Source organism: Ovis canadensis, chromosome 14 (assembly GCF_042477335.2).
Source record: "Ovis canadensis isolate MfBH-ARS-UI-01 breed Bighorn chromosome 14, ARS-UI_OviCan_v2, whole genome shotgun sequence".
In the NCBI taxonomy this organism is placed as follows: Eukaryota; Metazoa; Chordata; class Mammalia; order Artiodactyla; family Bovidae; genus Ovis; species Ovis canadensis.
In genome coordinates, this window is record NC_091258.1 from 28,230,865 (window position 1) to 28,243,444 (window position 12,580).

Here is a 12,580-nt window from a genome sequence, read left to right on the forward strand (position 1 = left end):
ACAAACATTTCTTGTTGGCAAAAATGTGTTGCTTGTAATGGTTCCTATTTTGATTAATAAAGATATGTTTGAGTCTAGTTAAAATGATTTAAAATTCACAATCTGAGATAGCAATTACATTTGCACCAACCTAATAGTTGTGGGGTAGGGGAATTGTATTAACATAGTCTTGTCTAAGGAGAAGGCAATGGCACCTCACTCCAGTACTCTTGCCTGGAAAATCCCATGGACGGAGGAGCCTGGTGGGTTGCAATCCATGGGGTCGCTAAGAGTCGGACATGACTTCACTTTCACTTTTCACTTTCATGCACTGGAGAAGGAAATGGCAACCCACTCCAGTGTTCTTGCTTGGAGAATCCCAGGGATGGGGGAGTCTGGTGGGCTGCTGTCTATGGGGTCACACAGAGTCGGACACGACTGAAGCGACTTAGCAGCAGCAGCAGCAGCAGCAGCAGCAGTCTTGTCCAAATGCTCTCCTAGAGCTGGAATCCTTTACAATTTTTCAACACATTCATTCCCCAGCAACAGAAGCTTTCTACTTAGTGGGTTCATATATTCCAGTGCTGTTGTAAAGATTTTTGGAAGCTCATTTCTTTAACAGCTCCTCTTGGCTTATTTAACTGATTAAAAAATGCTTTATCATGAAAGTTTTCAACTGTATACAACAAATGTATGTCCCTTTACTAGAGGAAAATACACTGATAGCCCATACTGACTACTCAAACCCAACAGTTAAGATTTTGCCACACTTGCTTCACTATATCTCCCTTTTTCCTGAAGTCATTTAATCCACATTATAAACACATTACTGTTATCATACTTCACAATATTAATACAAACAGAAATTCTGTCATCAAATATACAATTTAGAATTAAATTTCCCTAAATGTCTCTGAAATATCTTTATTGTTTATTTGCTCCAATCAGGGTCAAGACAGGGTCCACACTTGACAAGAGGTGGCTAATTTTTAATTATAAAAGCAATACATGCTTATTGTTAAAAAATTCAAATAATTCAGAAATAACGTGACAAGTAAAATTCCCTCTCTCCCCATCACCCAATTTCCACGTTCCACTGTTAAGTTTCTTGCATAACCTAGAAAATTTTAACACATATATAAACATAACTTCACAAATAGGATAATACCATATATACGTTCCATAATTTTTTCATAACAAAAATCAGTACATCAAGATCTATCTTTAACAGCTACAAGGCAACCTCCTATATGTATGAGGCAAAATTTAAATTTATACTGATAATCACATGTAGGTTGTGTTCATTGGGCCATTTTGCTACAGTAAATGTCATCTTGCATACACCTCTGCCCACTGGTTCAAATATGGCTGAGGGATAAATTTCTAGAAACAGAATTGCTGGGTAAAAGTGTGGGCATCACTTTTATTTGGATTGGATACATATTCATCAAGAGTGAAAAATTCTGTTTTGCCCACACCCCCACTAAATCTGATAGATAAAATGTGGGTCATGACCACCTTTCAGATTTCCTCTGCCGAGCAGTTTTCTTTCTTTTTAAAAAATTTTATTTTATATTGGATCTCTCAGAAGTTTTTAATGACTGTTCGTTCAGATTAAAAAGTCCCATTAGAAATAGTTAATACTAGCAAAGCGTCAGTCTAAAAGATTTTTGAGTTAAGTACATACCAACAACTAAAAATATCCAAAAAATTTTAAATAATATATCCAGAAAATTAAAGCTTCACATTTCAAATAAGAGAGGCTAACTTCTGCAGTAACTCTCACTTGTGTGGGTCTGAGCTAAACAAATCCCTCAAAGGGACTTTGGAGAAAAGTTGTTTCTTTAGGTAGAGAATTACAGCATATGAGGGAAAATTAAAATTTGATAACTATTAGATTTTCCCTGGATCTGTCCTGTCATATAGAAGCCACAAACCATATGTGGCTAAATGCACTTATAATGTGGTTAATGCAACTGTGAAACTGAATTCCTAATTCCTAACTTTTATTAAATGTAAAAATATTAGAAAATATTTAAGATGCTTTGAATAACTTGAACATGTGAATATATTTTTCCACAGTAAATTTTATGAAATCTAAATACAAATTATGTCTGACAAAAACCTAGAATCTGAACTGATGTATATTTTAAGTGTAAAATACACACCAGATTTTAGAGACTTAGTATAAAAAAGGAATATAAAATGGCTTATGAATAATTTTTTAATAATGATTAGATATTGAAATGTTTGATATGTTATGCTAAATAAATTATTGAAATTAATTTTACCAGATTTTTTTTAAAGAGAAGCTATCAGACATTTTAAAATTATGTATTTGACTCATATATTTCTGTTAGGCAGTGGTGTTCTAGATTAGAATAACTAACTGGGGAGACTCCATTTTTCTGGGGAGAAGATTCATAGCATTCCCCGCCAATGTGAAGTCCTGTGGAGGGGAAGAATAACCATACTATAGATAGAACTGTAGATATCCTCTAGCTCTTTCTGAGGCTGCTTTCAAAACACCTTAAAGCATTTTACTAAGCCACTGTTACTGGCCCATGAAAGGGAGATCCAGCAGCCATCTCTTCTGATATTCACCCACTAGCCAGTCAGCTTGCAGCAGGCCGAGGTGTGCCGGTACTGAAAATCTTAGCTTCCCAACAGGCGTTCGTGTTCCAGAGGAACATTATAACCAAAGAAATGCATCAGGAGGATTAATCTCTCCATCTTCTGCCTCTCTCCCCACACCCATGTCCTGTACTTGAAAAAAAAAAAGTATTATGGGACAAAAAATGTGAAACTGTTGCATGGCTAATTAAAAACCAAAAGTAAAAACTGCTGACCCAAGTCAGTAATGGGGAATACCATGAAAATCAAGTTAGCAGTGAGGAAATTAAAAAGAATATTTACTTTTGAATAATAAAGCATTCCTTGTTACTCATTTCATGAAGTTAGTTAAGTGACGGTTCTATCCCCATAAAGCAGGAGGAGAGCAGTTTTCATTTGATTTCTCACGATCCATCGTTTCTGTATTTCTCTCAGAAAGCTGAACACCACTGCATTCTCTTTTCACATATTACATATCAGTTCCCAGACTTTCTAGACCATAGATTCATAACTGAGAAAGACAGGTCAGGATGGAGACTGCCAGTGTCAGGACAGGGCCGAATTAGGAGAGGGCAGAGGTCTGCATGTTTTGATTCTCGAAAGGGAGTACAAGCTAAAACAAGTTTGAGGATCTCTGCCCTAAATCTACATTGCTTCACACTAGAGCAACAAAAGTAGTACAAAATGTCAGCTCACTTTTGAGCAAATCAAAATGCTAGGAATTCTTTGCACTGGAGGAGGTAACACTGACTGACATGCCCTGTGTGATAGTCCACTGGGTTCTTTAATCAAAGTAAGCTGACTTTAAAGTTGACATATGCAAAGTAGGAGTTTTCCTACCTACTACTTAAAGCATGCCTATACTTATCACCCAAAGTAGGTACACTTGAAAAGTAACCACATCATTTCCACTCAGTGATCTTACAAACCAGAAAAAAATTTTAGGTCACTTTCTTATAGCCACTTTTCATCCACAAGGAAGGCAACAGTCATAACCTTTTTGAAACAAAATAAGTAGAAAGCCAGATTATTAAGAATCTTCAGTCATGATGTCACCACCAGTCCCAGTAATTTCTAGGCCCATGCAAGCAGCAGAGTTGAGGATTAGGGACAAGTTGGAAATTTCCTTAACCTGTTGGCAGCAGTCACCACGTAGAAGTGTTTCTTAAGTGAGGGAAAGAAAAAAAAGAGGAGGGAAGCATATTTTTAGACCAATTATTTAAAGAAGAAACAATAAGATGATTTGCTTAAGTTTAGCCACTTGAGTTTGTTTAAAATTGATAACTAAAGGGGAAAAGAAGATTCCAGCAAAACTATAGTAAAACAGTCACATGACTTTCAGGGGCATATCTGGAGCAAGTTTAAAGTGAGAAAATATGTTCTCCTGCCCTTTTCATGTGAAAAATGGAGCACTCTAGAATGATATTTTTTAAATTGTAATTCACAACCCACCAGTGAGTCATGAAATCAAATTCATGGAGCATGATTAGAAAATTTTTAATGAAACCAAATATAGAGTAGAAAATATCAGAGCTCATCATACTCTGTGGAGCAAAAGTCACAGTATTTTTGTTTCACGCATATGTGAGTATACATATACTTGTATGCTGGCTTTATTGAGGATCTAAGCCAACATCAAAATATTGGAAAGTCACTTCTCTGGGGAACAATTGTTTTTAAGATATGTTTTACATCCATGGTTCCAAAGAGTTCTGTTGTAAACAAAATTATAAAGCTTTTAAAGCCTAATAGGACTTCCCTGGTGGCTCAAATGGTAGAGAATCTGCCTGCAATGCAGGAGACTCAAGTTTAATACCTGGGTTGGGAAGATTCCGGAGAAGGGAATGGCTACCCACTCCAGTATTCTTGCCTGGAAGATTCTATGGACAGAGGACCCTGGTGGACTACAGTCCATGAGGTCACAAACTGTCAGACAAAACTGAGGGGCTAACACTTTCACTTCTGGGCTTTCCTAGGCCCTCTTTCTGAAATGTGGAGGAATCAGCCTCAAACTACAGGCAGTTAGTTCTGATCACTTCACTGCAATGGTCATTGAGAACATATGTTCAAACTTCACGCTGTCACTTCAAGTGTTCACGTAAGTATGAATTAAATGCTACTTTTATGCCAGTCACTTTTGGTCTGAGGCATTTTTTAAATCAAGGTAATAGGTTTTGACATGAAGCTTTTTTCTCCCTAAATAATCTATTTAGAATCAAAATGTAAGTAAAAAACTTATTACACTTCTTTCACAGGACATTTAAAGAAGACAAATGCTGCTTTTACTAAAAGAAAAACAGATACCTTCCATTTCCTCTGAGCCATGTATTTCTGCAGCAATAGTTGGGATTTGAGATGAACTTTCGATTTTGAAGCTTTAGCAGGCAAATTATTCAGCCACTCATGTTTCAGGCACTGTGTGGCACTCATTCTGCAGCTGTGAAATCAAACAGCAGGTGAGACTTTTAGCTGGGGTTGCCTTTTCTGGCTGTCTAAAATCTGTTCAATTGGTAGGAAGCTGAGTCAGTGGAAGAAATTAATCATTTGGGCAGATTCATGCCATATACTAAAAAAAGACACCCTCCTACCTAAAATTCCCATCCTTAAAAGTGCAAGAATGTCATCAGCAAAATGTTCTCAGCCCTCTATGGAAGATGTATTTTCCAGTGATTAATTACCACTTCCCAGAGTAGAGCTGGGGAATTGAGGCAGGACAGAAGGGGGGCCAGGTGAGCCTGGAATTGCTGTCAAGAACTAAAAGAATTGCTCTAAAAGAACTTCATAGAGAATAATGTCAACTTGTTCTTCTGAATTAGAAATATTTTTCATCACACATAACTTTTTACAGTCAGAGCCCAGATCTTGGGCCTTACCAGTTATTCCTGTATGTCTGAGTATTGGAAAACTCAGTGGTCCAACCCATGACCTTGATAAACCTACTGAAAAGTAAGTAGGTCTTCATCTCCAAGAAATTAGGTTTTATGTCTTTTATTCTGGGGAATAACAACTGCATATCTCAACTTTTTTCAACATTAGCCCATCAAAAGTGATAACGTGGAAATAGACCTAATTTGTAAGTATGGTCCTTTCTAAAACTCTGTCTAGATTTTATGATCCTAGTCACTTGTTTCTTAATTGATTTCCTTTGTCCCTTTCCCTGCTACTTTTTTTTTCCCAAAGAAGTAGCAGACTAAGAAATCCTGGACGGAACTGGTCTATAGGACAAAAGGACCATTCACTTCAGCAGCCCCGCCCAGTACAGCCTGATTTCCACAGCATCCAGATGGATGGTCACCATCAGAATGGATCACGGGCGATAAGCAACGAAGGGTACCTTTTCTCTTTGACCAGCAACCGAGAGACAAAGTCCTTGGCCTCCTCTGACAGCCCTTCAAAGGTATCAGCATCAAAATCCCAGTTGCAGTTCACAATGAAATTCATGGTCTCTGCGTCTGTTTCTCCTAGAAATGGGGACAAACCACTGAGTCTACAGAGGAGAGAAAGGACCGTCAGTATGTGGAATCCGCACCTGCCAACACGCATTGACGAGACAGAGAAGACTTACAAGGTCAAGCAAAACTAACCAGAACCCAGAAGTTTCGAAAGAAAAGCACCCCCCGTTGCCTCTCCATAGGAGAAATCCACAGCACTCCACAGAGGAAGTGGAAAGACTGCGAAATTGATGGCAGGAAGGGTGTTGGAAAAAGTCCCTTATCATGCTCTCTACATTCCCTCTTGTTGCTTAGTCGCTCAGTTGTGTCCAACTCTTTGCGACTCCATGGACTGTAGCCCACCGGGCTCCTCTATCCATGGGATTTCCCAGGCAAGAATAATACTGGAATGGGTTGCCATTTTCTTCTCCAACATTCCCTCTTACCCTGAGTAAATTGGGGCCCAACCCAATATGCCCATTTGTCGTGTACATTTGACTGAATTTTAAAATAGCTTGGCATGTCTCTGAGACTACCCAGGCCTCAGAGGCCAAAGGAAAACTGGCTTTACTAGGCTCATCTAGAGGAGGGCAAAGAGACAGGACAACCTCGCTGGCTGGCCTTGAGCCTCAATATTCCCCCACCTGGTGCAGCATATGCGCAAAGTACAGGAAACAGTTAAACCGTAATAATAAGACTGGGAGCAAAGCTTGATTTTGCGGTGCCCCTGAGGAAACAGCTGAGAGAACTGGAGAGAGAGGAGAATGTTAAGTCTGTGGCTGGCTCTCCTCTCAGCCCATCCTACCTCTTCTTCCTCAGCCCAGGGAGCAGAGGGACAAGGTTAGAAGACGCATGAGCTGAGCCCTGTTCTGTCCGCCCCTCTCCTTACCGCTTCAGTGCACTCCGGCCCCACTTGCACTGCAGGACCTCTATTTCTTCACCAGAGGGCTCTCTCTCTAGTGGAAGCTGATTTATCAACCCAGAGGTTTCAGGGAATTAATAACTCTGGGACCAGCCCACTAGCAGCAACTGATTAGAGCCAGTGTATAAATACTCCAACTCCCTCCCCCCTCAGCTGAACTAGCTCTGAGCAGGTCCCACAGTGGGTCCCATATTCCCCACAGGATTAAACTCCAGTTACCCACAGTGGTAACTGACTCTACCACACACAGCTTGCTGGTTGCCTTCCTTCCCCATTTCACTTCCCCACTCCTCAGTGTTTCTCTTGGGGACACCTCCCCAATAAACTCCTGGCACTCAGGTTTTTTCTGCTTCTAAGGATCCCCAAACTAAGACAAATGACCTCCATCCCCAGCGGGAAACCAGGCCCCCGGGCACTCACAGCATGTAGGTGATGACTCCCACACTCCACATGTCCGTCGGGAACGAGACAAACTCATAATTGACGACTTCTGGGGCCAGGAACTCAGGAGTGCCAAAGTTCACCTTCAGCTTCTCCCGAGGCTTGTATCTGGGGAGGAGGGGTGCAGAGCACAATGGGAGTGAGCCCCGAGAGAAGCTGGGGATTCCAGGCTAATTCTTGTTGGGAGCTAAATACTCCTCAACCCTTGAGTCAGCCATGTTTTCTAGACCTCACATCCCACCATGTGTGGTTCACTGGGAAGTCGTCACACCCTCAGGCCCTAAATGCAGACTTTCCTAAGTCACTGGGGAAAATAAGAAAACCACAGTCTTCCTCCTCCAGGTATTTACAATCTGAAATGGAAGGAAGATCAATATATCTTAATTGGCCTACAGTCACATGAACGGGGGCTTCCCCTGTGGCTCAGCTGGTAAAGAATCCACCTGCAATGCAGGAGACCTGGGTTTGATCCTTGGATTGGGAAGATCCCCTGGAGAAGGGAAAGGCTACCCACTCCAGGATTCTAGCCTGGAGAATTCCATGGACTACAGTCCATGGGGCGGTAGAGTCAGACATGACTGAGTGACTTTCACCCACTCACTCACTCACATGAGTGAGCAAAATCTGGGTAGAAGCTGTGTGGGGAGCAGTGTTCTTTTGTGCAACATGGTTAAAGGGAAGATGGTATGCGTTATAGAAAGAGGCAAAATGCTCAGCATCACTGATCACCAAATCAAAACCACAGGGAAACACAAATCAAAACCACAATGAAATAGTACCCACACCATCAGAAAAAAACAGAACATACCAAGTGTTGGCTAGGATGTGATGAAATTAGAACCCTTAATAGTGGAAATGTAAAATGATGCAGTTACTATGGAAAACAGCGTGGCAGTTCGTCAAAATCTTTTTTAAGAACTACCATATGATCCAGGAATCCTGCTTCTGGGTATATTTCCAAAAAAATTAAAAGCAGCGTCTTCAAGTCATATTTTTACACCCACATTCTTGGCAGCAGTATTCAAAACTAGCCAAAAGGTGAAAGCAACCCAAGTGTCCATCAACACATTAATGGATAAACAAAATTTGGTATATACATACAATAGAATATCATTCAACCTTAAAAGGAAAGAAAATTCTAACACAGGCTGTAATTTGGATGAACCTCAAAGACATTACAGTAAGTGAAATAAGCCAGTCACAAAAAGACAAATATGGTATGATTCCACTTATATGAGGTTCCCAGAGTAGTCAATTCAGAGACAGAAAGTAGGATGACGGTTTCCAGGTGCTGGGGGCAGGAGGAAAATGAGGGGTATTTGTTTAATGGGCACAGAGTCTCAGTTTTACAAGGTAAAAAGAGCTCTGGAAATCAGTTGCACAACAATATGAAGTTAAAGATGCTTGCTCCTTGGAAGAAAAGCTATGACAAACCTAGACAGCATATTAAGAAGCAGAAGACATCACTTTGTTGACAAATTTCTGTATAGTCAAGCTATGGTTTTTCCAGTAGTCATGTATGGATGTGAGAGCTGGATCATAAAGAAGGCTGAGCACCAAAGAATTGATGTTTTTGAACTGTGGTGTTGGAGGTGACTCTTGAGAGTCCCTTGGACAACAAGGAGATCAAACCAGTCAGTTCTAAAGGAAATCAACCCTGAATATTCATGGCAAGGACTGATGCTGAAACTGAAACTCCAATACTTTGGCCACCTGATGCAAAGAGCTAACTCACTGGAAAAGGTCCTGATGCTGGTAAAGATTGAGGGCAGGAGGAGAAGGGGGCAAGAGTGGATGAGATGGTTGGGTTTCATCATTGACATAATTGACATGAGTTTGAGCAAACTCTGGGAGAGAGTGAGGGAAGCCTGGGGTGCTGCAGTCCATGGGGCCACAAAGAGTCAGATACATCTGAGTGAACAACAACTGTATTCTTAGCAATTGCTAACATTGTAAATTTTATGTTACATGTGTTTTATAAAATTACAAAAAAAGATTAGAAAAAGTACTCTGGACATGAAGTTTAAGGGAGACTGGGAAGATAACTGATTGCTGCATGGAGAAATTTGATTTTTGCTGAATGGCAAAAGTTGATTTTTAGAATCATTCTTGAAAGAGAAGAAAATCCCTAGCTAAAATTTAATGGGCAGCAACAAAAGTGTCCTTCAGTTGGTGAGTGGATAATATAAAGTGTGGTACATCCAGACAATGGAATAGTATTCAACACAGAAAAAAAATAGAAAAGAAACAAAAACCCATCAAGCCATGAAAAGACATGTAAGCGTGCTAGGTCGCTTTAGTCGTGTCTGACTCTTTGCGACCCTATGGAATGTAGCCCAACAGGCTCCTCTGTCCATGGAATTCTCCAGGCAAGAATACTGGAGTGGATTGCCATGCCCTTCTACAGGGGATCTTCCCAACCCAGAGACTGAACCCACGTCTCCTGCATTGGCAGGGGCGTTCTTTACCACTAAAGCCACCTGGGAAGCCCTGAAAAGACATGGAAGAACCTTAAAAGCATATTGCCAAATGAAAGAAGCCAGTCTGAAAAGGTTACATACTGTATGATTCCAAATATATGACATTCTGGTAAGGGCAAAACTATGGAGACAATAAAAAGATCACGATTGCAGGGTTAGGGAGGAGGAATGATAAACAGGTGAAGCACAGAGGATTTTAAGGGCAGTGAAGATACTCTGTTGATGAGTATATGCCATCATACACTATTTGTCCAAACCCATTTGTTGTTGTTCAGTTGCTAAGTTGTGTCAGTCTCTTTGCGACCCCATAGACTGCAGCACCCCAGGCTTCTCTATCCTTCACTATCTCCCAGGGTTTGTTCAGACTCATGTCAATTATGTTGATGATGCCACCCAACTATTTCATCCTCTGTTACCCTCTTCTCCTCCTGCCCTCAGTCTTTCCCAGCATCAGGGTCTTTTCTAATGAGTCAGCTTTTGCCATCACGTGGCCAAAGTACTGTAGCTTCAGCCTCAGTCCTTGCGATGAATATTCAGGGTTGATTTCCTCTAGAATTGACTGGTTTGATCTCCTTACTGTTCAAGGGACTCAAGAGTCCTCCACCACCACAATTTGAAAGCATCAATTCTTTGGCACTCAGACTTCTTTATGCTCCAGCTCTCACATCCATACATGACTACTGGAAAAACCATAGCTTTGACTATTTGGACCTTTATTGGCAGAGTGATGTCTCTGTTTTTAAATACACTGTCTAGGTTTGTCATAGCTTTCCTTCCAAGGAGCAAGTGTCTGTTAATTTAATGGCTGCAGTCACCATCTGCAATGATTTTGGAGCCGCCCAAAATAAAATCTGTCACTGTTTCCACTTTTTCCCTGTCTATCTGCCATGAAGTGATGAGACCAGATGCCTTGATCTTAGTTTTTTGATGAGTTTTAAGCCAGATTTTTTCACTCCCCAAGTCTTTCACCCTCATCAAGAAGCTCTTTAGTTCCTTTTCACTTTTGGCCATTAGAGTGGTATCATCTGCCTATCTGAGGTTGTTGATATTTCTCCTGGCAATCTTGATTCCAGCTTGTGATTCATCCATCCTGTCATTTCACATGATGTACTCTTCATGGTGGTGGTGGTTTAGTTGCTCAGTTGTGTCTGACTCTTGTGACCCCATGGACTGTAGCCTGCCAGTCACCGCCCCCCACCACTACCCCATCCCTGGGATTCTCCAGGCAAGAATACTGGAGTGGGTTGCCATTTCCTTCTCCAACACTCTTCGTGAGTACATCACTAATCCAAACCCACAGAATGTACAGTGTCAAGAGTGCATCTTAATTTAAACTATGGACTTTGGGTGATTATGATGTGTCAAAATAGGCTTATCATTGCTATGATGCGGGAGGCTTTGCAAATGTGGGAAAGGGGATAAATGGAAAATCCCTGTTCCTTCCCCCAGTTTTGATATGCACCTAAAACTCTAAAACTTAAATATTTATTTTAAAAAATCAACGAATACTTTCTATTTGCAGATACCATGCTAAAAGTTTTAGTTATATAAACTTTCATCCCCATAACAGCACCATGAAGTAAGTCTACTGTCCCCATTTTACAGATGGGGAAATTGAGAGAGAAGAATAAAATAAATATTCTGCTGATGTGGCCCAACAGGGATATGAGTTTTCAAAATACAGTCTCCTCTCTTTCAAATTTGCCAAGAGCCAGGCAAATGCAAACCTTGAGCCAACACAGCCCACACCCATCCAGCGAAAGTGCAACAAAGATCACCTTGGTGGCTGAGTTGTGGCAGGAAGCCAGGGAGGGGAAGAAAGTGAAAGCCTTCCTCCGGCAGCCTGTTCCTCCCCTGCACTGGCACCTACCTGGAGCTTCAGAGCCAAGCAGCCAAACTGAGAGAAACAGCCTTCCTCTTGAGGACAGAAGGTCCAGGCTCTCAGCCCCTGGACACCACTTTCCTAGGATACATTCTTATTTCTACTGCTTCATCTGCCCCACATCCACATCTTGTATCATGTGACTTTGTAGTTCCTTCCACTAGAGATGGCATATTGACGCTGAGCTTGGCCATGTGAGTTGCTTTGGCTAGTGGTATGTGGGTGGAAGTGATAGCGGGCCAATTCCAAGCTAGGCTGTAGGAATGTGCCCTCCTGCTCCTCAGCCATCACCGGGGGAAGAGAATGAGAGACACCTGGAAAAGACCTGTCCTCACTGACCTGCATCCAAGCCCAGTTCAACTCAGCCTAGATCAGAAACTCCCTACCAGCGGTGTGTGGGTAAAAGTTTAACAACCAGCCATCTGATTTTTTTAAAAAAATCCTGATTTTTAGCATCTGCTAATGGTGTAAATATTGATTTCACCATGCCTGATTTTAAAGTACTATCAGGATGTCACTGAATAAAGAGTTGAGAAGAGATAGGCCATAGCACACCATTTTATAGTCTTTCCACAATAACAAAGGCATAAATAACCTCATGAGCATCAATAATAGTGAAATGTAGTAAAATAATTAGGAATTATTAAGTTTTATAATATGTAATATCTTGGACTTCCCTGGTGGTACAGTGGATAAGAATCTGCCTACCCATGCAGGGGACAGAGGTTTGATCCCTGGTCTGGGAAGATCCCACATGCCACACAGCAACTAAGCCTATATGCCACAACTACTCAGGCCATGCTCTATGTCCCACAAGCTGCAACTGCTGAGC

The 12,580-nt window shown here is 41.1% G+C and overlaps 1 protein-coding gene across 6 annotated transcripts in view; it reads right to left on the reverse strand.

Moving 5' to 3' along the window:
• Nucleotides 1–887: 887 nt before the first annotated feature.
• MYLK3 (myosin light chain kinase 3) overlaps nucleotides 888–12,580 on the reverse strand; it is a 63,934-nt gene continuing 52,241 nt past the window's right edge. For 4 of the 6 annotated variants that reach the window (XM_069549777.1, XM_069549776.1, XM_069549775.1 and 1 more), the window contains exons 10-13: nucleotides 7,366–7,494; nucleotides 5,927–6,079; nucleotides 4,897–5,029; nucleotides 888–3,756 (exon numbers count right to left, since the gene is read on the reverse strand). In XM_069549777.1, coding sequence (XP_069405878.1) covers nucleotides 3,697–3,756; nucleotides 4,897–5,029; nucleotides 5,927–6,079; nucleotides 7,366–7,494 — 475 coding nt within the window. In that variant the 3' untranslated portion in view covers nucleotides 888–3,696. The remainder of the gene's footprint in view (nucleotides 3,757–4,896; nucleotides 5,030–5,926; nucleotides 6,080–7,365; nucleotides 7,495–12,580) is intronic. The other 2 variants (XR_011248550.1, XM_069549774.1) reach the window with 2 other exon arrangements.